This window comes from Sander lucioperca, chromosome 6 (genome assembly GCF_008315115.2).
Source record: "Sander lucioperca isolate FBNREF2018 chromosome 6, SLUC_FBN_1.2, whole genome shotgun sequence".
In the NCBI taxonomy this organism is placed as follows: Eukaryota; Metazoa; Chordata; class Actinopteri; order Perciformes; family Percidae; genus Sander; species Sander lucioperca.
Window position 1 is genome coordinate 6,537,792 of NC_050178.1, and position 25,609 is coordinate 6,563,400.

At 39.0% G+C, this 25,609-nt stretch overlaps 1 protein-coding gene across 7 annotated transcripts in view; it reads left to right on the forward strand.

The window, feature by feature from the left end:
* kcnab2a (potassium voltage-gated channel, shaker-related subfamily, beta member 2 a) overlaps nt 1-25,609 on the forward strand; it is a 100,964-nt gene that overhangs the window by 34,295 nt on the left and 41,060 nt on the right. For 3 of the 7 annotated variants that reach the window (XM_031301636.2, XM_031301635.2, XM_031301637.2), the window contains exons 2-3: nt 8,689-8,854; nt 11,669-11,710. In XM_031301636.2, the coding sequence (XP_031157496.1) occupies nt 8,778-8,854; nt 11,669-11,710 (119 nt within the window). In that variant the 5' untranslated portion in view covers nt 8,689-8,777. Of the gene's footprint in view, nt 1-8,688; nt 8,855-11,668; nt 11,711-18,114; nt 18,360-25,609 lie in introns of those variants that run through there. The other 4 variants (XM_036002459.1, XM_031301638.2, XM_036002460.1 and 1 more) reach the window with 2 other exon arrangements.

The window sequence follows — 25,609 nt, forward strand, 5'->3', positions numbered from 1 at the left end:
GACGATTTTTGCGTCATCAGAGGCTTTTTTCCAGATCCACAATACAGAGAAGTCTCGTCTCGGGGGACATGAGGGAGGGAATTCGAAAATACTACCGGGTTTCTACTGATACAAAGCTTAATGCTAAATTGGTGAAGTATCCCTTTAAGTTGCAGATTCAGATTTTACTCACAACGTATCACAATTAAAATATGATGCATTATTATTCATTAAACTATCCAGCATTATTTTAGAGTTGAAAGCTCCACCTTGAACAGACGTGAATTAATCATTTTGTCATTCTAGTCAAACTGATTTCACAAGCTTTTATCTGATGTATCTTATCTGATGAAAAACACAGGTGTCTACCGGCACTTCACCTGTTCACCTGACTTTAGCAGTTTAGATAACAGACATTCAACTGTCCTACTGTAATAACAGTCATGTGAACTAACCACAGACACTTGCCCCGTTCATGGGCTCACGGCAGTGCACCGCTGAAGAATGCAACACTGATGTATGAAACTGCCGATTAGATTACTTTACCTATACTGTAAATTGAAGGTGCCGGAGCAGTTCTGGCCCACTTTGAACCCTGGTTCGATGATTATGAATGCAGCTTACTCTTGAATCCTCAGCGGAGGTATTAATTTCCAAACAGGCGTATTAAAGTAGGGCTGGGCGATGTGGAGAAAATCAAATATCACGATTTTTTGACAAAATACATTGATATCGATACCGCAACGATATTGTAGTGTTGACTTTTGGTGCTTTCACAAAATATTTACACAATGAGATTTTTGATAAATAATAATCAGTAATGTTGACATAATGACTAAGTGGGGTAAAGTTAAATAATAGGACAGCTAGAACAGTCTGGTGAGTTCAGAAAAAGACATCACTTTACTGTAATGAAGCCTTTAACACCAGTAAAAGACAACACTTATGCCATATTACAATATCCAAAATCTAAGACGATATCTAGTCTCATATCGCAATATCGATATAATATCGATTTATTGCCCAGCTCTATATTAAAGTCGTTTGCTTTGACCACTGCAGTTAAAAAGCATGGACTTAATTAGCGGAGGCAACGTTGTTTTCCCGGATGTAACGTTATTAGTGTTAAGTAAGTTAAGTTAGTATGACAAACTTGCACAATTTGAGTTGCAATGGCCCAGTAACGCTGTTCCTGTAGAATAACCGCTTGTGCTCGTTGACTTCAGGGTAATGAAGAAGAGTTTGGTTGTTGGTAAGGCTAGCTAACGATTATTTTCATGGTTGATTTAAGCTGTCAATTATTTTCTGGATTAATCGATTAGTTGTTTGTCCAAAACCTAAGGGCATACTCACACCCAGTTAAATCGTTCCCGAGCACGTTTTACCCCAAAGCCTTTCGTTTGACTAGTGTGATCGCTACGCTACGTTGGGTTGGACTCGGGCACGGTACGTATTAGTGTGGTTGCTAAACATGCCCAAGTTTGGTTCTTGCCTTACAAATGAACGGGAAACGTGGCCGGGTTAGTTCGGTGGTAGAGCAGGCGTTGTACTGAGAGGTTTATGCCTCGACGCAGAGGTCCAGGGTTCGAATCCCACCTATGACGATTTCCTGCATGTCTTCCCCCTCTCTCTCCCCTTTTTCACCTAGCTATCCTATCAAAAATTAAAGGCGGAAAAGCCCAAAAAATTATCTTAAAAAAAAAAGAACGGGAATTGTAGTGGGCGAGTCCCGCAATGTAATGACGTAAGCGTACTCTGGCCCAGATTGTTTTATTGCAGTGTAAGCGCAGGGGAGTGGGGAGGGGGAACAGTCGTGCTTGGGCACTGCAACTGTGCCATTAAGTTTGTTGAAAAAGTAAATGTATGTGTTGTGCAGTATTAAACTACTGGTATTATTGTAGTTTTACTGCTGTCCTCTGGATCCTCCCTGATGACAGTCTGGACTTAGATGTATTGATCACCTTCACCCCTCTCTGTCCCTCGGCCCAGCTATGTTTTTGTATCAACATAATGCTTTCTTCTCATCTATGCACAACTTAATATTTAACTAAATATTGTACTTAACGTACAGCCTGCTCATGCTTATATGTAGTACTTGAACAAGGATAAAAAAAGCCGGGGGAAGCTATGCATAGTGACAGGAATCTGGGATGTAAAACTTAGAGAAAGTATATGTGTACTGTGAAAAAAAAGTAAAATGTATTGGTAATCTTACATTTCTGAATGGGTGCTTAGAGTTATTTAAACAGGCATGAAAATCTGCCAGAAAGACAAGGACACAGTTCATGTGAAGATAGTGGTGCTTTTAAAGTGTGTGGAGAGTGGTCTGAAAGCACTACCTTTCTACTTTAATACAAGTCGGAGCACATTAGGGCTGCACGATATGAGGAAAATATGCGATAACGTTATTGAATATTCCGATAACAATATTACTTGCGATAAATAAACAGATTTTGAAGTGTACTCAGTTCTGCATTTCTGCTGCTTTCAGTATTCTGCTAAATACTACAAATTGCTTATTGAATTTAAAAGAAATAAAATGAATATAAAGGCACCACTAAAAAAAAAATGACCGTTATATTTTTATATATATATATATATATATATATATATATATATATATATTATTATTCAACCTAAATCTCCTCAGTCGTTGTCCAGTCTATTTGGACACTTTCAGTTCAAAAACCATTTGCGAAGTGCAGGGTTGTGAAGCCGGCACGAGACAGAAACCCTTCATAAAAGCCCTAATTGTCATTGTCTTTATTTGTCTTTGGTGTGCAGAGGGAGAGCTAGGATGGACCCAGAACAAGAGGAAGATGGTTATATATTTCCACTGCAGTGTGCCACTCGGTGCGCCTGGTTCACTGCAGCATGTTCTTTCCCTGCAGTGCAAGCAAAAGCTACATTTTAGCATCACAGGCCCAAGTTAGCAGTACAGTCCCTTGCCAACTCGCTTGTGATATGCTACTCAATCTTTTCATATTTCCAGGTGATCTGTAAACCTGATTTGTGTTTGTAATGGATGGTATTTCTGTAGGAGCTTCTGAAGCACCGTATTTTAATGAGCATAAAGGAAATGTTGAGCAAGGACATAAAGACGCAGATTCATCTTTATGCTGTCAGTGATACAGGCAACCTGGGACCATACATCTCATACTGTATAATAACCAGCTAGTGGGAAATATGCATTACACCTCATAGGGTTACTTCATGGCTTATTTATACACAAAAGCTTTGGGAAAAAGCTTGGTTATATTTTTGCCTTACTTTTTTAGGTAAGGTTTCTGGACATGGATGGGTCATGGAACAGGATCAAAATGAGGAAATATAGCATTATCTAAAAAAAAGTTTTTAAATGTATGTTGTTACTAAATTATTTTTTAAAGAGAAACTGCATAAATTATACTAGAGGCTGCACCTGACTGACCACTGCATTATTACATGACCATTGCTAAAAATGAAAAAAACACAGATTGCAAATATTATAAAAAATGAGGTTTTACGTAATAAAAGTCTTGGGGATTATAACTTCAATGTGTAATGCTCTACATTAGACCTTTGCAGTAGGGCTGTCCTCGACTAAAGAAATTCTTAGTCGACTAACACTTATCGATTAATCGACAAAATCATATTAGTTGATGTAATCGACAGAGCTGTGCTCTTTGAGAGGTGATTAAGACTAGAAAAGCACAATATAAATGTAGTTAATGAACCATCTGTAAAACTGAGTTTCTCCACAATTAATCCTGCAAAAGCACCACTTTAAATCTTGTGTTTACCAGAAATGTGCTCATAAGTTTCTTGGAAATGAGTAATTAAGCATGAATAAGCATAAAAAATGACTCATCAACTTAAGAAATCTTAGTCGACTAAGACCAAAACGACCGATTAGTCGGCTAATCGACTAAGAGGTGGCAGCCCTACTTTGCAGCTGACCTCTAGGCTCAGTCAAAGCAGCTGATGATGGGCATGGTTTAAAGTTTATCATAACGTGATAAACCTCTGTGTGTAAAACAGCTGCAGCTGTCCTAGAATTTAATGAACTCTCAGTTGTGCTTTTAATTTCTTTTAACTGGGAGGAGGAGGATTTATATCAGAGGTTTGCTGTATAAATAGGCTATTCATGCAAATTGCTGCTAGCTTTTTTCTCTGTTGGCAGCCAGTGGCCTGCACTGTTTCTGTAATCAAGGGCCATCCACAGCTTAACAGAGAGGAAACCATTTATGAAATCACAAACTGTCTGATGAGAGTAAAGATGATGCTCCGACATGGATCACATCTTTACGTGGTTTTGACTTTCATCCTTGGATAGATGTCACTAAAAAAAGAGGAGATTCCGTCTGAATCCTCTTTGTAGCCTGATGGAGAACGAGGTTGGGTTTGCTTCTCTCTGCCTGACTGATCTCCCATGTAGGATATCCCTGGCAGTTCTCGTCTGTTAGCCTGTCTTCCTCTTCTGCAGCCATCTGCTCGGGTCTGTGTGTTTTCTGCAGCTGCCAACATACTACACAACACCGTGCTGTGCTTTCCAGGCCAGCACTGCCTGCCTGCCTGCCTTGCTCACGTAAGCCCTGTCTCAAGAGGGAATTCACTTAGGCTGGGTGTAGGTGGATTTATAGATGGAAAGAGTGAAGAGCAGCCTTTTGTGACTCAATTTTGCATTTTGTTTGGAAGAGATTGGGGTGTATGAGACAAGCTTAACAGGGCCTATAGAGCTGCATGTGTTTTTAATGGCTTCAGTTGATCAGGTACAACAAGGCCACATCTCCCTGATTCTACCCAATTGTTCTTCTTTGACTACCACCCCCCTCTGGCTGTAATGTAATACATCTGTAGTTTCTATTACAGCCCGTTTTTAAATCCGATACTGATATCCATATTTGACAATTTAAAAAATCCTTGAAGTTCATAATTTTTTTTACCCAAATATATGACAAGAACAAACATAAGATTAGGATCCTAAAAATGAAGTTATTGAGACTAAGATCTGTACTGAACAAGACATTGGATATAACATTGGCCACTATTATTGAGAACATTTACTAAAAACTGCAGTAAGTTAACACAAGGTTTCAATTAACTGTCAAAAATCATATGTAATGATTTTGGAATATATTTTTGTGATATTTAAAGGTAACCAATGAGTACATAATACTACTAATGATGATGTAATGACCCTGATCAGTTCTAAATAATATAAGCTGATTAGAAATATTTCATTAACCTGCAGCCTTCATGCTATAAGGGTTTATTTTTATTTAGGCTGATAAATAGTGCTCATTCCTGTGTGCTGTATTACAGTAAGACAATTTGAAATTATATGTTACACACTTTGAAAACACATAACTCTCAATGCTTCCGGCCATGTTCAGATAAACAATGACACTACTTAAAAAATGCAAGCGGCTGCGTTGGTGTGGGCGGGTTGCTAACCTGCTGCAGGGTAGCGGTGAGAGGTACTGTACATTTTCTCATCCGATGACACTGATGGATTCCTCTGTATTTGACAGAGAGACAATTTGGGCTCAAAACATTGTACTTTACTTAATGCAATAAAGAAGAAATGTTAACGGGAGCAGATGACAGTGTTGTTTCACAGCAAGCATAGTTATACTATTTTTATGTTGAATGTATATCTTAATCAACAGACAGGAAACAGGGCTGCTGTACTCCAATATTGACTCCTTTCACTCTGCAATTTTCTTTGTGCTTCGTGTGTCTATCTCTTTGTCTCTCTGCAGTTTTAATCTGCAAAGTGCACCTTGGACCATTAGTGCAGTAAATCTGAGCCCTCTAACTTGAGCCAGGACGAGCCTGTAGTGTACCGCATTGCTGCAGTCAGCAGCAGCAGCAGCAGCAGCAGCATCCTCTCCAACTGCAGCTCACTACAGGCATCGTCTCTGTGAGGGACTGGTGCATTGCTCTGCAATGTGCCACAGTCAGTGATCAGGTGTAAACATAAAATGTTTTGTACAGTATCTTAATGCTAAAACAGCCGATAACCTACTACATTAAACTGTAGAGAGAGCAAAAGTAGGCACTGGCCCTAATTTATGCAAACATTCACTTATTGAACAGGTCAGGTTCCACTCTGCTGTTCACTTCAAGGCACTCCGAAAAAGACAAGTGGTTTTTGTTTTGTGATGTAATGGGGCTGGTAATTGCCTAATGTTAAAGTTTAGGTGTTGACCAATAATTGTCATTCACTAGATATGACATAGTTTCCGTGACTATCTTTTTTGTATAACTGAGCAAAACTACAGTACAAATGGACCCAAATGCAACTTTAACTGCAACACAACTATGCATGAGTTTGAGTATGTTCTTATTGTGTTGGAATTTGATTGTGTCTGGCTTGTTAAAATCATCGGCATCTTCTATTTGGATCGGTATCATGCCCTTGCTGCGTAAAACTTAAAAATAATCTTATAATATTATCCTTTTTATATTGTAACTAGTGCTGCTGCCAGCAATTATGATAAGGCAGTGGTTGTGTATGTGATTAACTTAGTGGATAGTTTGAGTTACTACCAGAGGAAAGCAGAAAATCCTTACAATATACCCTACTACTTGAAGTGCTTTCATAGCCCCCCACTCAACCCACCGTATCCTTTGGTCCGCATCCATGACCGATGATCCAAGAGGATTTAGCAGATCTTTTTACCCATCAGGGTCATGCCATCATCATCACCTGATAGCAGGTCTGACTGGTGTTCCATTGCGTCATAATTAAAATGAATGGGCAGGGAGCGTTAAATAAGTCCTTGGGAACATGAGGTACCTTATTTGCCGCCTGGGAAATTGATGGAAAGAGAAAGTCACCTTCATGTTATCATTATGATGTCAGTTACAAGCCATGACTCATGTGAGTGCAGCCACTGATGAAATAGGGTAGCATGTTCTGCTCAGCTCAAGGCTTTGTCAGGGTGACATAGATGCCACTCTCTCTGCGGCTCTCCTCATTTGATTTTATCCACTCGAGTAAACTGGGCTAAAATATCAGCAGTACCACTCCCCTCCCTCTCAGGCCATAATGTTGACTTGAAATGTTCTGATGAGGTATTAAAAACTTGTGTTAATCTTTAAACCTAAGTAATGACCCACCCAGCCCTCAATGATGCCCAGCTCTCTTCCTATAGCCCTCTCTACAGCAGTGGCCAGACACTTTGAATTATTAATAGAATTAAGTCTCTTAGCAGTGGATCAGCCACGGTTTGCTGTCGTGATGTGCACACACATATGTACAGTACACCAGGATGATAAAGTAGAATCAAGATCTTAATATACAGTATGTGGGCTGCATGTTGTCTGCCTGGCTTTGTGCTGCATTTTACCGAAGGACCAGAGTGTTTTTCTGTGTTGTGATGCGATTATGCTTCTCTCTTAATACATAGTTGTATTCCAGACTGGTATACCAAGCCTTTACTGCAAAGATGTTAAAATCTTTAACTCACAGCTGTGAGAAACTACAGAGGTTACATTGGTCTCATTTATTTATTCAGCTCATGTCCGCAGAGTGAGGACATGACTCCATCTAGTGGTGGAGGCTTGTAGCAATCCTTTGAAAAAGGTGATACAATGTCAAACAAATTTACTTAACCCCTCTCTTCCTGACTATAATTCTCAAGTTCATGTTTTACTTAATATAGTTTTATATTGATGTTCAGTTCCAAAATTGCAAGTAAACAAAGACCAAAACAAAAGTGACATGGTCTCACAAGTGGCACATTTATCGGATCACCTTTTGGTAATCTTCCATGCTGCAACATTTGAAATTGTGTTAAAGCAAATCTGAATCTAGTCCCTTATGAGGTTAGCTGATGGACTTTGTGGTTTTCCCGTAATTTACCACCCGTACATCCTGCACTACCCGTGCACTACTCTTTGCTTAGAAGAGACTTGAGATCCACCTTGCTTTAGACCAAATGGCCATTGATCAACTGGATGGCCCGACCGGTTGTATCATTCCAGGCAGGGTCATTGTGGAGCCCAGTCTCCCTGATATTGTTTAAATACCTACTTATGCTCCTGACCTGATATCGGACATGTTGATCCTTATCAAATACACAAGATATTTTCATTGGCAGTCTTTTAGTGTTAGTGGTTGAACATGCTTAACTGGTTACTGAAGTGAATAAGGTGGAAATTGTGGACAATTAATGTGAGAAATCTCATGGCATAACCTGTTGTTGCCTTACTTTTTGCCTCAGTCTTCTCCAATCTATGCAGTCCATCAGTGTGATTAATATGATCTCTTGCTGAGGAGAATAAATGGGTGAAAATGATATGTTTGACCACAATTCTTGAAAGTGATGTGACAGATTAATCGCATTAAAATATTAAGACATTTGGCCTTAGATATGTGAATTACTATTTTACTGGTTGGGTGGGAGTAGCCTTTTCATTCTTTTGACCCTAATTGTGGGTGCATTGTTACCCACAGATGTGAAATAGGGCTAGACTGAGAGGGCTGTGGGGATCTTCATAGTATGGCTTATTTTTATATAGATTAGTATGGGGGTTTTGTTGTAATGATAGATACATAGTTAGATAAATGGTAAATAAAACATGAAACATGGGTGGGCCAAGTACAATTGAGAGGGCTGGTCAACTATTGTGTGTGTCAGAAAAAGCTGAGGTTATATTGTTGCAGAAACAAAAATCCAGCCACTGACTAACACAAGGATACTGTCTCTCCTTTTCCAGAGGCCCTGATTGGTAATACTGTACCCTGAGGTCCCGGTGAAAGAACACCACCCCTGGCAGGCTGGCCACACCCCCTCCCTCCTGCCTCCATGTATCCTGAATCTACCACAGACTCCCCTGCTCGCCTCTCCCTCCGACAGACTGGCTCACCGGGCATGATCTACAGGTGAGTTTATGGGCGTATACTATGTACACAGACACAAACCATTTCCGTACATTTGCATGTATGCTCGCATTCCAGTTACTGAGGATGTATCAATTAAAGCTTCCTGGTAGGAAGGTTTTTTGCCTCAATGGGCAAACATTCCATAATGACCTTTCAGCATATTGTAATTTAAGTGGTCTGAGAGACAACTAGACTTCTGCACCCCCTCTTGGCTCTGTTCTCAGGCTTTAGAAAATCTAGCCTGTGACGGAAGACTTTGGCCAATCACAGATCATTTTAGAGAGAGGGCTTTCCTATTGGCTGTTCAACAAATGCAGATGCATGTCCCTTCAGATGGTGAAAGCCTTATTTAATGGCGGAAACGCCTGCAGTAAAAGTTGCTATTCCATCATTGGCAACAACTGCCTACACTGCAAAGCAACCCAAAAAAGGACATTATTACATTATCATGCTCATGCTGTTCCACTTTGCCAATCTGCTTGCTTAGTAAATTCAACCCGTAACCTGTGTTGCTGTCTGTTGCGCAACACTGTTTCAATGGAAAAAAATAAATCAGAGTAAGTGGTTTCCATACTGTGCTAAACAAACATTTAGGTGTGTTCACTCAGCGTCTCATAGTTACTCTAATTATCACCTAAAACCTTGCAGCAGTCAAAATGTTTGGTCAATTACTATTAGGTGAAATATGTTTATGAAGTGTGTTGTGATCTCAACAAAACAAGCCAAACACGGACCGCTAAAGAATTATTGAAGTGCAACCAAGAATAAGTACACAAACTGTCTTTCTGTCACACATACACATGCAAACTTGACATTGTTTAGGTCACTACCAAGGACATCACAATTAATGTTTATTCCGTAGTGGTTTAACCATTACGTGCCTGACCCCGTAGTCTCGCATTGCCAGACCTACCTCCAGCGCTGCGGAGGAGGGTCTGGCTAGTCCACACAGCATTCCGTGATGGGAGAAAAACGTGCTCTGGTTTATTGGCATTTATTTAAACCAGTCACAATCGTCTTGGGCGGTGCTAATCGCCGTACGGAGTACTGGCACCTCTGCAAAATAGCCTCGGGAAGGAACTTGTTTTGGTGGAACATGTGTACGTTCAAAAGTTGTTTTAGTCGTGCAACAGAAAACTCAGATTGGACATTTAGTCTAGCTAGCTGTCTGGATTTACCTTTATGAGGACTAAGGTTAACCATAGTCCTCATAAATCGACCGGAGTTTAAAATGCCAACACAAAGAAAGTCCAAGGCAACGGATATCCGGCCTAAATGAGTGAAATCCGGTGGGATTTCCGTCGGCAACGGAGCAACCCCAGAAGTGGAACGTCATGGACATAGACTACTGACCCCCAACCTAATCCTGCACTCTGATGTTTCGCCACCACGTGGTGCCAGAGACCCATCATCTTAAAAAGCATCTGTTCCATTCTTCTTCTCAAGTGGCTTTATGGCGTGTTTCACATTGCCTCGATTATGGCCAGATGGGCAGCAGTGGCTGTCAGCTTTAGGTTTTGTGATACTTTATTAAAGCTATTGGACTCTTGACTTTTACTTGAGTAACATAACAATAAATGTGGATGGGATTTTAACATAACATTTTGATTTGCCTTCACTGGGAAGATGTGCGACACAGTATAGCAGCCCCATAATGCCTGGGAAACACTCAGGACATGGACTCCCTGTCAAATATTTATGTGAAAATGGAATATTACAATTCTGTTTTATAGTTACTATTTTTTCTGTGTTGTCATGTATGACTCTTGGTATTTTGCATCAGCACATGCATTTACACTTTACTTTAAAGTTTTATTGAGGGAAGCACTCCATATGAAACAAAGCAGTAATAGGTAATGGATGTTGTAGTGTCTTGCTTAATACACAGCGATTCCTCAGAGGTGCAGGTGGCAGATTCAACTAGGGCTTTGCCAAGCTGAGTGATTTCTAGTCTAAACTTGAAAGCTCTATTTGAAAAAAAAATTTATAACTAGGAACTACAGTATATACAGTGTTTTTAAAGTAGATTAATAAACAGTGATCAGAAAAATATTTTTTTTGTGCTCAATGAACTCAAACATCATAACTTGTGTTGTTGGCACACACTTAATTTCAAAACTGCTAATGGAGTGCTGTTTGGCTTGTACTTGTCTGTACCTAACCTTACAGGCACGCATTAAAGGAAAAGACATCTTATGTATATGTAAATTGTAACAATATCTTAACATATCTGAAATTGTTTCTTATCCAGTTTACCCCCTCATAGTTTGATCGGAGTATAAAACATGTATCTAGATAAGATACTCTGAGATCAGGTAACTGGATGTAATTAAGATGCAGTTTTGTACACAAGTCAGGAAACGTACGGTAAGAGTTTTTTTGTTGTAATTTTCAGATCTTGTAAAATTTAGGATTTGTGCAAACACCTGGAGGATTTTTTATTTTGTCTTCAAACATGCAGTACTAACAATTAATGTAGCAGGATAACTCTTTTTGTTTAGACTATGCAGTGATTGTGTGTTAGGGTCATATTGCTCAGACATTTCCAGAATACATAATTTAATCCGTTGAACATTTTGAACAAACACTGCTTTGTAAATGCTATATTTAATACACAATATCTGTGTCATTTCTAATGCAGTATTTTTTATTTCCTCCTTCTTTACTCTTCCACATTTTGTAGTGTCTTTGGCTATTAGTCAACATCTTCTGTCACCTTAATGTCTCTATCAAATTTCATCCGCTACTAACTTCTTCCGTTTCCTGCTTATATTAATCAAAACTTTCCTTTTTCCTCCTTTGCCCTGTCTTCAGCGCTCGTTATGGGAGCCCCAAACGACAGCTGCAGTTCTACAGGTACCTGTTTGTCTCTGAGTCTGCCAATTTGTTGTCACAAAGCAGGGTTTAGGTGAAGCATTTTCTTTTATGTATGTTTTTTTTTGTATGCGTGTGTGTACAGTATGGATTTTTTTTTTAATATATATGTGTGTGTGTGTGTGTGTGTGTGTGTGTGTGTGTGTGTGTGTGTGTGTGTGTGTGTGTGTGTGCGTTATGTATTTATTACATTTTGTGTTTGGTTATTGTTTAATTTCACTATAATAACCTTGCTGTAGAGTCTTTGCTGTTCTGTCATTTAAAACCATACATCCATTAGTAAACCTCTGCAGCATAGATAACACTTATCATCTACTATTTAGCTGGCAATGCACTATCCAGCTTAAACCTGATCGGGGTGATGATGGATTTTCTTACATGGTTGCTCACAAAACCTTTGAATCAGCAATAACTGAGTTTTGTAATGTTGTGTTTTCGTTTTTTCACTGTTTCTTTCAGCAGTGACACTCGAGACACCCACTGTTCTTGTCAAACTTCAAAATATGACTAAGAATCTCTTGACAGAACCGATTTGTAGACACTTTTTTTGTCTTTTACTTAGGCATGATTAAGCAGATAGTCATTTTGTTTATTCATCATTTCTATATTAAACAAACCTTTTTGACCTGAGTTCAACCTTATCTGTCAGGGATGAGACAATGTTCTCTTAGAGAAGGGTTGCTGGGACTCACTCCTCCAATACTGTGCCCTTTAGATGGTCAGTCTTTCTGCTGCTTATGAGTAGGATCATGTTATATGATCTGATATCAGACCTTATTCTGCTGATCTAGATATAAAAAAAACCCTGACTATGTGGATGTGCTTGTAATGAGCTCACTATCTGATTTTTATCTTGGCACCTTGCACAATTCTGTCTTTTAAAGTGCAAACCATCCCACTAGATGCTTCCCTACATGAGGGGGATCGATTAAGCCCCCTGTCTTTGTCTGTCTATCACTCTGACAGCCAAACGGGTTGATGCTGGGAAGGGAATTTTTTATTGTTTTCACTCATCTCAACATTGTAACACAAAGAGTGTATGATGGCTAGCATACTTGCTACTACTACTCACTAGGATGCAAATGAAGTCTGAAAGGAGTTCAAGTCTACAATCGTGTTGACAATATTTAGATTATTGTATCCTGTATTGTCTTATTCTCCAGCACGAGTTGTAGATCCTTACTATTCTATGTGTCTGCGACATGATCTATTAAGTCTTTATGATTCTGTACTAAGAATGCTTTTAGTGAAGTATTTCCGGGTTTGGCTATCGTTAACCCATTTTACAGTTTCCAGGGGACTGAGTGCTTTCCAATAATTAAGGTTGTTGTCTTCTGTGCTCTGTATGTCCTATGTGTATGGGTTAGGGGAAAATAGATAATGTAAAAGAAGAAGCAAGTGCTTCATTTAATGCATCCCAGGTGTCATAGGTATGTACAGTTTAGCATTAATGGATCATATTTCAACCTCTTGAGCTTGCTGATTTTGGTAAGCCCCAACTTGACCTGGACAAGGTAGTACCAGCTTGGTAAATAACTAAGTCTGTGTAGAGTAAAGTCCCTTTACAATAAACTGATTTCAATAAAAACATGATTTTACAAAGTGGAGTTTAACTACTGAAATGTAAGGATTTTTTAAGCTCACAAAGTTGATTTAAAGGTGAACTCTGTTACTAGGAAACATCTGTATTGTCCAGGTGGGTTAGAACTTAAATTGTCATATCCCCCTTAATGCTGCAAACATAATGACCAACTCAATTGGTAGGTCATGTGCACTTGGGCAATGGCAGCATATCCAAACAGACCGGCTTTTTTGTACCATGTCATGTGCAAGAGGGTTGGGTGGAGTGAAATCTATACAGGAGGGTGTCGCGATTAATCATTGTCTTCCAAAATAGCTCACCAGATAGAGAAGAAATAGGCAAACTGTACTGTTGTCTGAGTAGTGCAGAGAGGTGGGTATCTGCAGGTCTTAAAAAGTCTTAAAAATCTTAAAGTATTTTGCCTGCTGTAGGCAGTTGGTTATAAACTGAAATAAACTTGGATTAACTAATACTTTTCAATTGGTTATTTCATCCATCCTTTGTTATCACTTTCCTTGGCCCAGGTTGTGCTTATTAAATTAAATATATCATTAAGAATGATTGTTACATACTGCTAAGAAGTACTAAAATTATAATAAATGATTTGAGGCCATGTCTTCCATAGTGGATTCCTATCATACTTTCATACTTTGGCCAGTATAACAGTGAAACAGGTTTTAAATTGCATTCTATGTGGCATTGTAAAGGTCTTTAAAAATTGCTTTTTTAAGTTTACTTGGTAACTGCTGCAAAAACCATGGATTACTTTGTACTGCCAAATATGTATGCACTCAGTGGCTGTTATTGTACTATAATTGTCTACACTCATATAATTATACAGATATACAGAGGTGTCTATTAGTGTTTTAGTAGTTGTCAGAGATGATGATAAAATATATTTGAACTTTCCTTTGTGTAATTAATAAGGCCAGTATAGAGCAGCTACATGTATACAGGTGTCTGCCTGACAGTTCTGTGTTCAGAGTCATTATCATGTGACCCACTCTGATTCTGACCTTCACCTGAACACAAGCCTGTGTTGGAGAGAGATGCAGCAAGGCATGCTTAACCATTGCACTTTTCATAATTTCTTGGTTAGAGAGTACTTGAACATGCTTGGTGGTTTTTGTCTGTCTGTGTGCATACGTACGGTATGGTGTTCGCTTGATACTGTGTCAGTTTGTGTCTGTGTTTCATGTGCACACAACACTCAGGGCCTCATTATTGTCCAGCTCTTAGTGTTCTTTCCTGTGGAACAACTATCAGAGGCTTTTAGTGCGAAAGCTTTTGTGAATTATTCAGGGATGATATTATTTGCTGCGGTTAGCAAAAACAAGACGGGCCACTAAACGACATAAATGGATTTCTTCCACGAGCTCTCACAGAGAGAGGAGGGGGAGAGGTGTTGGTTGTGGTGATAGAGTATGGTCCAAGTGGTGAGGGGAGGGCAGGAATGCACTCTCTTATTCACTAATTCGTTTAGACGTTTCCTAGTAAGACACTCCCAGTTTGGGTAGACCCGCTTCATCACTGTCTGCAGTGTGTGTTTATAAGAGCAGACTGGCATTCCACAACCTCGCTCATGAGCCGACACACAAGAAATCGGGTGAGTTTGAGGACAAATTTGCACTCATGACCACATCAGGAGTGTGTATGGTTTGTGTGTAAGGGGTTGGCAGAGTGATGAGGAGTGTGTGTGGGTGTGTGGATGCATGCTGCCTAGCTTGAAGTCTCCTCCTTTATTTATGTCTTCTGTATCTAAGGAGGTAACCAGCTGTTCGGGAGAACTATTTGGGAAATGAATATAGAACTTGTGAGAGAGATCCATGTCATGATGGCGTCAACGGTTTGACTTATCTTTTCTTTTCAATTACTGTTTTAAGGTTTTTACAGTCTGTATGTTGAAATAGTTGTGTTAGATTTAAAATTAGTTTATTTCCACATCTTAGTTTTAAATGGAGGTTTGATGTCAGTGTCATGGTGACTGTGTGTGCTGGGGTCCGTTTCAGAAAGCAGGTTTAGTGAAAACTCTGAGTTTGTTAACCCTGAGATGAGTGAAACTCTGGGTTTTCTGTTTCAGAAAGGGAGGTTAATCAAACGTGAGAGAGAGGGGTAACTCCATCCCGTTTCAGAAAGAGAGGTAACTTAACCTCAGAGTCAGTTACTATGGTAACTGAGTCTGTGAACCTAACCTGGTCGGGAGCAGGTTAAACGTATTGGTTTATGTTAGGCAGATTATAAAACGTTTTTTTCTCAAACATTGCATGTCCTTTTGTCGACGATCCCGATGATGAAAAAGCTGTATTAGGCCTACTTCACAGAGAGTTTGCGTCGGGAGATGATATGAGTCCTGACTAGATGTATTTTCATTTCCAGATAACCGATTTGAGAGGTATTTTCTTCAGTCGATTAGATATGTAGATACCTTATCCGTCCTCATATCATTAACATCCAACATCGTGGACATGCTTTAACATCCCAGCAGATCCTTTGTGTCACATTATTATTATTATTATTTTTTGCAAAGGGCAGTTTTCTTAACAACATTGGTGATGCGGATCATATTAGTAAAGCCACTGTATGCAGAGCCGTCAGAAAAGTGTGCCTCGCTCTGAAACGTTTTTTAAAATGTTTTTGTAGTGTTCCGTGGACACAAACCAGTGAGAGCCATTAAAAAGAATTAAATTATTATAAATTATATTTCTGTTAATAATCATGGTGCTGCAGCCTCAGAATGGGATTAGTATCTTACTTTTTCGCCCGCAGGATTGCACCTAAATTAAATAGGTGTAATACCATTCCAGTTTTCACCAGTAATATTATAGGTTACCTGTGATTAAATATGAAATTAATACACTGTCAATGCTTACGCATTGACTCGAGCAGCGATTTTCTCCCACACCAATTCTCTCTTTTTTACAGCAACTGCTGTGTTGCTTTTTTAACGAAATACATGTTCAAACTCGCTGTATGTGCGCATGAGTATTTCCGTCGACCAGTTTGTTTGTGGTTGTTACCATGGTGAATCGTAGTATCATGGCTCCATTCATGCTGCCTTTTTATAGTGGTGATGCACGTGCTTAGCTCTGAGTCAACCTACTCTGAGTTGATTGAACCAACTCAAATCAGCTGTTCTGGAACCGAAAACTCAGAGTTTCCCATCTCAGGGTAAATCAACTCAGAGATCAGGGTTAGACTCAAGTTTGTTAAACCTCCTTCCTGAAACGGGCCCCTGTTTTTTTTTACAGAGGCAAACAAAGTGCTGTTTTTAAGTGTTACAGTTTAGGGGTTATAGTAGGTTTCAAACCAGCAGTACAATTAATATAATTTCCTTATTCTCAGGTAGTTATAAAGAGGAAACTCTGCATTGACAGTGGCCCAAACTGATTAACATGTAATTCTTGTTCAGGGTACAGATTATAGGATACATTGCATTTTTATTTGAGTAATTATTTAAATTTCCAATATTAAAATGCTAGAATAAATGTCACTTTAAGTATTTTCAGATTGATCCGTTATATTAGGCCAGAAAGTCTTCATCATGTGTCTTTTGTTAATATTTAATTAATTATTTGGCTATTATCACATAATCTCAAAATCATGAACATGGATGTAGGGTATATGTCCATGTTCTATAATGAGATATAACTAAGAAAGAGATTATCCTGCAATGTAGTTTCAGCATGTTTTTAATGTTTTTTTTTTCTTAGACAAATGTTTTTATAAATGGCTGAAATCTTCTTGTTTTTTTATGTAAAAATAATTGTTGCACTGTTCTCTACATTTTATATTTTCATAGAAGTCATATTTATAGTCATAACTAAAATACAATTGCAGTCTCAGTGTCATACAGTTCATTGCCTTTATCAAGAAAGTGGCTTTGTTGCCGGTGCTCAGGAGTGCAGCATTAAGTTGCATTTTTGTAGTGATGGTTCAACTGACACAGTGCTGCCCTCTGTTGATTAAATTCAGCACAACACTCTGTACATCTGAAGCTTAATGGAATCGAATAACTCAAGCAAAAGTAAGTGTTTAACAGAAGAATGAAGACTACATGGTTAAAACAAAAAACTATTTGAAATGGGAATCACAATCACTTTAAGCTCCCTGAACCTGAAATAAAGCACAACTCTACAATAGAGATTGTGCAGTTGTTATTTTAGCGCTTGTGCCCATCGGTTTTCTGTTTCTTTTTAGTCCAGATGGGCTTGTTGTGCCTTTTTTTGTGAGAGGCATTCAAATTATATTGTTGACTACTCTCAGAAAGTTTGTCTCTTGGCTCTCCCTCTTAGTCCAGTCAGAATTGAAAGAAGTGAGACCAGATCATCCCTCTTGCTTGGTGCATGTTTGAATGCCTCCCATTCGCAGGCAGCATGTGTCTTCTTTGGTCCTGCTCCTTAATCACCAGCAAGTCACCTGAATGCTCCCTATCAGTGTAACCCTGCCATTGTGTACCTGTCAGGGGAGGGTGGTGCGGGGCTATGTTGTGCGACTCTGATTACAGGATGCATGGCCGTGTGCTGCCCCAAGCAGGAGAGCTGTTTTTTTATGGGAGCAGGTGCTATTTAAGGAGGTGGCTGTGCTCTGCCGGCTCCTTGCTCCGTCCACGTCCCTACTTTACTGCACGGGTTGCCTCAGCATCACAAGGAAGAAGAATTGGAAGAGGGGGGGTGGGGGCATGTTTGCGGGAGGGTACGCTACTGGCCCCCGGGGGCCTCCCGGCAGGCGCAAGTCCAGTTACTGTCCTCCTGAAAACCTGCAGATCCCCAAACCGGCAGCGGCAAGCAGCGGTGTTCGAAAGAGCAGCAGCAGTGGCAGCGGCAAGATGCTGTCTATGTCATACAGCGAGAGCATCCGGAGCGGGATCAGCCGCTACCACTCGGACCAGGGGCTGAATCAGCCACCGGCCAGGCCCCCCGACCCGGCTGAGCTGCAGAGACTCCGGGATCAAAGAGTCGCCGCTCAGATTAAGAACATGGAAGACTTCCTGAAGATGAATGGCCTGGCCCTGGAGGAGTGTGTATCCTATCAGACAGGCATGAAGTACAGGTAAGAGAAGGGCAGAGCTTGACAGGGATTCGGATACTCCCGGGACCTGGACAGTGGTGGGTCTGAGAACCAGCAGGTGAGAGCAGCTTTATGGTCAGGGAGGTCAGATACTTGAGCGTCTACTGAACAGGTGTTTTTGTTGAGTTCTGTACCTTTGCTGTTGATTTTATTTAGATAAATGCCGTCGTCAGAAACATATTAATGTGTCTCGTTGTTAATATTACTATAGTCTGCCTCTGTCCTCTGGTCAGACTGCTGCACTCATGCAAAGGTACTGGGGCTCAGGTTTTATTTTAATCATCTAGGTCGGTGGCATATTTGCCCAACTACATGGGAAGGACAGACTGCTCCGTAAGGAGTTACCTGGCCCCTTAAAATCTCACTCAGACTTTTTCTTTTTCCCCTTGATCATAAAGATACTCTCCCATGTTCTCTGGCTTTCCTGTTGACTGTACAGAGAATTCTGCTCCACAAAGAGGTACTGAAACGGAAATAACTCTGTAATTTCAGAGTAAAACTGGGAGATGTCGAAAATATACATATAGTAATATTAGACTAAATATAGTGTATGATTTTGGCTGTTATTACAATATAGGTTAAAATATTGGCTTGGTCTGACTGGTAGTGTTTTCTGATCTTAATTGAATATTGTAACTAGAGGGAGGATTGAAATCTCATGCCTTCTTGGCAAGTGTATTTCCAATTTTTGTAATTTACAATTGTTGACACGAACAAAGGATTAAGTATTCCTTTATGGGTTGAGAAGATTCACCCATTTCTTTAAATATATAAACTATTGATTACATTTACAATCCCATTGTATTGTGTTAGACCATTTTCTTAGACCATTAAAAAAACGTTGATGTTTTGGATATTGATATGCAAAATATCGTCACAACACCGATGCCGTATCAAAGCAGTGTGTCAAAACTTTTGTGTGATTTTTGTCAGTAAGCCATGCTTTAGTTCAAAAGGCAAATACTTGAATTTATATGTATTTATCTCATATCTTCAAAGATTAGTTATAGATGCACTAACAATAAGTATGAAAAGCACCATCAAGGCAGATGAAGAGATACAATTTGAAACATTTGCTCATTTTGTCTGTCATGACACAATGCCAGCAAACCAAACAGCCTATTTTACGGACTGTTGCTGTTCAAAGGATTGAGCTCGTGCAGCAGGCTGAGCGGCTGTTGTGTTGCCTAATAAAAACCCTGTTACGCTGATGTTGTCATTGTTGTGGACATGGATAGCTTTCATCACACACAGGCATGGCTGCTGTTGTTTTTGACTGAGACCATTGACTAGAACGCAGGTATAGCTGGCTGCTGTTACCACGTCTGGGGTGACAAGTTTTACGGTCATCTACAGGCAGTGTTGTATGTCACCACTGTGCTGGCATTATTTCTCTCCCGTAGTTACCTCCCTGTTGTAAAGATGCTCAGTCACCGGCCCGTGACGGGCTTGGCTGCAGCTTTACGAGCTTGTGTGTAGAACGGGAGTTTAATATTGCAAAGAGCATGTGCGGTTCTTTGCTTACAAACCTCAGAGAGCCTCCTACAGTAACCATCAATACTGATTACATATCGGTAATAGTAATGCTGTTTATCTTTGGTTGCTTCTGTTTAATGTAACGGACATAGTAAAGAATCTAAGTGTGATTTATGTTATTTATTTGTGTTGTTGTATTTCGCCACAGGTATTGGCATTTACCACAGGAGTGGTTGCTCATCTAAGGAGGAAGTACCTGCAAGGATCCGCTGTTCCTTGTAGCATGATCGCCCGCAATTCTGTAATTAGTGCTGTAATTGGGTCAGCAAGTTCCTGTGACCTCTGCCTCAAACTCATCATTATTTCAGGTTTGCGGTTAGGAAGGCAGGCCAGCATTAATACTAAGCTGCATTTAGCCATTCTTAGCACTGCCATCACCTTCTCCAACACAAGCAAAAAGGTTATATTTTAGTCTGTCTCTCTTATTTTTAACTCTGGTTTGCTCACTACTCTGCACTCATACTTGGATACTTTTTTTCCTTTGTTTTTTGCAGACCTTCTATAACCAGAGATATTGTTTTACACCACTAAAAAGGCACAGGGTTCATTTTCCCTGCTCTAAATGAGCATAATCAACATTACTTCAAGAAGACATAATTATTAGTCTTTTATCTAATACTCATACTAGTCATTGTGAATGAGGACTAGTGGAAATATTCCTGATCATATGGTTTTAAGGATGTAAATATTGTGTAATTCAAATTAAGGAAAGTAATTACTCTATTTCCATTATGTTGCCCTTGAAACAAAACACTACCATTTGGACGACGGAAAACTTTCCCTAGTGTCCATGCCCTCCGACTGAAAGAGCCAGGCAGCGGGTAAAGTAGCCAGCTTGAGTTCAGTGAGGCGAGACAGGAAGCCTTGTGTCTCGTGTTTGAGCTATATGGATGTTGACCTGAGGAGTATAGATTTCTGGAGTGACTTAAAACTAATGGACATGGAAATGATCTCCACTTAGACGTTCATGCATGCCTAGAGCTTGACCATAACTGTTCCTAGATGTTCAGTGCGCCTTTCCTGCTCATTGTGGAAAGCTTTGATGTACAGGTGGACACATTATATCTTGGATCCTTTGAATAAAAAAATGGTTTTCACCTGTATGTAATGACATGGTCCGTGTACGTTTTGATAGTTTGTTTTTTCGTTTGAATCACAAAACAAAATAATGAGAAACCACCTGTTTTTCGTTTGTCGTTTCAAACCAAAAACAAAGAAACGGTAAAAAAAAGAGCTGTTCTCCCGTTTTTGGTTTCTGAATCCAAAAACGAAAAACGACTAAACCAAATTCAAATAACGGTCCGATTTTGTTTTTTGAAATTCCTTTTTTCATTTCTCCGTTTGAATATCTACATTAAAAGAAAGACAGGTTGGCCAAGTGACCCCGAAGTAATAGTAAATATAGCCTATAAAAATAAAAGCCAAGCTTTCAGAACGGTGTGTTTGACGGCTCGCTGGCCCACACACACACACACACACACACACACACACACACACACACACACATCCACAGCGCAGCAGGCAGAGGCGGGGGAGAGAGAGATACCCTTTTCTCTTCCGGAGACTTGTTTAAATTATGACAAATATGCTATATACATTAGATTTAGTATTTAGTTCATACTTTTTTTGGTGTATTTGTTTTCTGATTTTAACGCTATAAAGACCATTGCCTTGCTTGCATCACTCTCTTACCCCTCCTACCAGTCCCTATGGCCACTTGGCCAGTGGGAATGCAAACGGAAAAAAAGATTTTGGGGGAGAGTAGCCTAGTTCTTAGAACTGCTTAGAAGTGTACTTTTCCTCTAAAAAGTACAAGTACTATCCGGTCGGAAAGCCCCTATAATATGCAGCACTAATGTTATACCAGAGTAACGTTAGAAGAAAAAAAATCAATCAATAAATAGGCTTATATAAACCTGGACCGAAAGAAATATGTTAGCAACACTGTTTATTACAGTGATTTAATATCGTGCCTATCCACGTACACATCACCAGTCACGTTTAATGAGCGCATTGTTTGGTTCAATACAGTTGGTAATAGTTAACCTAAGAACATATTGTGTGTGCAGAGTTGTTACTGTTAGCACTATATTATATTATATAATTAAATTAATATTTAATGTGGTTTCCACCGTAATGTTCCCCCTTTCTACCAGCAGGTGGCAGTATTTAAATGACTGACTGACTGTATTGTGTCTTTGGTAACTGTTTTAAATCAAGATTAATGATACAGATGTATTTATTGTTGTTCATTTCATTTGGTTTTTGATTTTATTTCTAACCTAGTTATCATCATCATCATCATCATCATCATCATCATCATCATCATCATCATCATTCACCCCCAGCCCAGAGTTAAACCTGCATGCCCTTCTGTTTTAACCTGATTCTAACACTGCTATCAGCTTCTTAGCAGCTCAGACAACAAACTCACATCAGAAATGTCCTAATGTAGGCTATCTGGCCAAAAGAATGATTTACCAGTGTGCTATATACTGTGTGAATCTTTCTTCTCTATACACATTCCAGTGTGTAAAACATACAACACTCCCATTGTGTCATGCAAGTGAAGAGAATCCATACAAGTCTTTAACATTTATTCAACATATATAGCACATACATGCTTTCAAAGGCATTGCATGTACAATCTATGGCTGCAGAACATTTACTGTGAAGCCCTAAGGTAAGAAGGCTAGGCAATAGCCTACATAATGATGGCAGTTGTTAAGTAGGCTATTCTGCTGAATATTACCAATATGCCTAGTAATTGCTGACAACAACTAGCCTTTATAATCAATCTGGAATGTAAACAAAACATTTTCAAGGTACACATTTCAAAGAAGACTACTTGAATGAATATGAGGTGCTAGAAAAACAAAATGCATCAGGCGGTATCCAATGATAGCCCCACCATGGGCCCAACACTTTTCTGTAGCTTTTCCATCATATTAATTTAATTATATAATATAGTGCTAACAGTAACAACTCTGCACACACAATATGTTCTTAGGTTAACTATTACTAACTGTATTGAACCAAACAATGCGCTCATTAAACGTGACTGGTGATGTGTACGTGGATAGGCACGATATTAAATCACTGTAATAAACAGTGTTGCTAACATATTTCTTTCGGTCCAGGTTTATATAAGCCTATTTATTTGATTTTTTTTCTTCTAACGTTACTCTGGTATAACGTTAGTGTTGCATATTATGACCGTTCTAAAAGCTTGGCTTTTATTTTTATAGGCTATATTTACTATTACTTCGGGGTCACTTGGCCAACCTGTCTTTCTTTTAATGTAGATTTTCAAACGGAGAAATGAAAAAAGGAATTTCAAAAAACAAAATCCTACCGTTATTTGAATTTGGTTTAGTCGTTTTTTGTTTTTGGATTCAGAAACCAAAAACGGGAGAACGGCTCTTTTTTTACCGTTTCTTTGTTTTTGGTTTGAAACGACAAACGAAAAACAGGTGGTTTCTCATTATTTTGTTTTGTGGTTCAAACGAAAAAACAAACTATCAAAACGTACACGGACCTGACATGTATGTACAAGTTGGAATTACTTTTTTGATAACATTGGTTAGACAGCTAGGAAGTGCTTTTGTTTTGTTAGTTGTAGTTAAGATGGATTTGTCAAGGTTTCATCACAGACTCATGGACAGGTCATTTACGTCTGCAGCAAACTCTAAGGAACATAAGCATTATATATATTTTTTTATATATATATATTTTATGGCCACCTGATGAATGTAAGACCATGATTTGATTATCTTAAATTCCGAGAATGTGTGTTTAACTGCTAGATTCTAAACTATGTTCACCAGACGCTTTTTCTGTATGCCGTTTAGTATTGGTCAGGTAGTGCACAGTGGGTTTAAAAAAGCATTCTGTGCTGGAAACATCTGGGGATGATTACAGCAGCTTAGACTCAGCCACATAGTAATACCAAAACAGTTTGCCAAAAAAGGGCAAAGAATAGCTCCAGTAGAGCTCCAATGATGGGTGTTCATTTTCTGTCATTTTACCACTACGACTTCTATAATGAAGTCATTTGATTTGTTGTTAGTTTAAAAAAAATAATGATCAATGAAGGTTAGGGCTGTAACTCATGATTACTTTCATTATGGTTTAATCTACCGATCTTTAGCCTAAAAAGTCAGAGCCCAAGGGGATGTCTTCAAATGTTTTGTTTTGTCTGATTAATAGTCCAAACCCAAAATGTATTCAGTTACAATGAGATTAAATTAAGAGAAGCAGCAAATTCTCACATTCGAGAAGCTGCAACTAGAGAATAACAGACAGTTTTGCTGGAAAAATGAATGAGCCGCTGAAAAACTGAATGATTATTTATCAAAATATCTGCATATATCATAGATACCATATCATAGATCTAATGCAAGTTTAAGCACACATAGACAGAAATTCTAAAATGTTCTATTTGTTCGCTTTAGTTTTTCCTCAACAAAACAAAGAAAAAGTAAATACAGCAATTACATAGTTGAGGTTTGATTATGTCTGTTAAGCAAGCTGAAGCATGTATTTTCAATTTGCAGAATGTACTATTACTGTATATTACATCCACTGAGTCATCTTGTGATAAGTAGCATCCCCTTTGAGGAGTTCTCTGTTAATTACACCTGGTCCCCAATAGATGGTGCTGATGTTCCACTTTAACAGCTGATTGACTTTCTGAAGGCCTCCCACTGCACCCAGTGCCATAATATTCACTGAGCACAATGATTGCTTCACTCTTTGCACTCTACACTGCTGAACATCCTGACCAACTAGTTTAAATATTTATCAGTTTATACTGAGCTTAGCCAGGTATTGAAACTAGACCAACATATGACTTAAAGCATGTAAAAGCAGCCCTGTCACTAGGTGGCAGCATGGAGCAATGCTTCTTATTTCTTATGAATTGATTGCCTCTAAAGTAGGGCTGCACGATATGAGGAAAATATGCGAGATGCGATAACATTTTTTATATTGAGATAACGATATTACTTGCAATAAATAAACAGATATTAAAGTGAACTCAGTTCTGCGTTTCTGCTGCTTTCAGTATTCTGCTAAAATACAACAAATGCTTGTTAAATTTAAATCAAATACAAGGAAATAATTTCCAACATTCTTTTATTAAACATTGAACTGAATATAAAATGCACTACTAAAAAAAGAATGAGTTACATTATAACGTGCAGTTATCTACTGATATTTTCTTTCAACTAACAAGAAATCTCGGGAGTGTCTTTTGCGATATGTTACAGCCTTTTGCGATATGTGTATTGCACCAGTTGATATTGTGATGCTAAAAAAAACAATATATTGTGTAGTATGAAGCATCACTTAGACATGTCCTAAAATTTGTGTCTCTCTTTCTTACTTTAACACACACTTTACCGATCTTTCACTTATTTTTCACACACACACACACACACACACACACACACACACACACACACACAACCCGTAAGTATATAAATCTGCACCGAGCCACTGTAAACTATATATTTCTCAACCTCAGCAGCATGTGTGTCAGCCCAGGCGACTGTGACGTTTTTTCTTCAGGCGATCCCCTACTCCAGAGCTAAATTCAGCAACAGACTCGTATCCACAGCTGCAGCTGGGTACAGCTAAACGGGCTGAAGCTTAACCTGTTAATCCACTATTTTACCTCAAACCCACTGCCTACT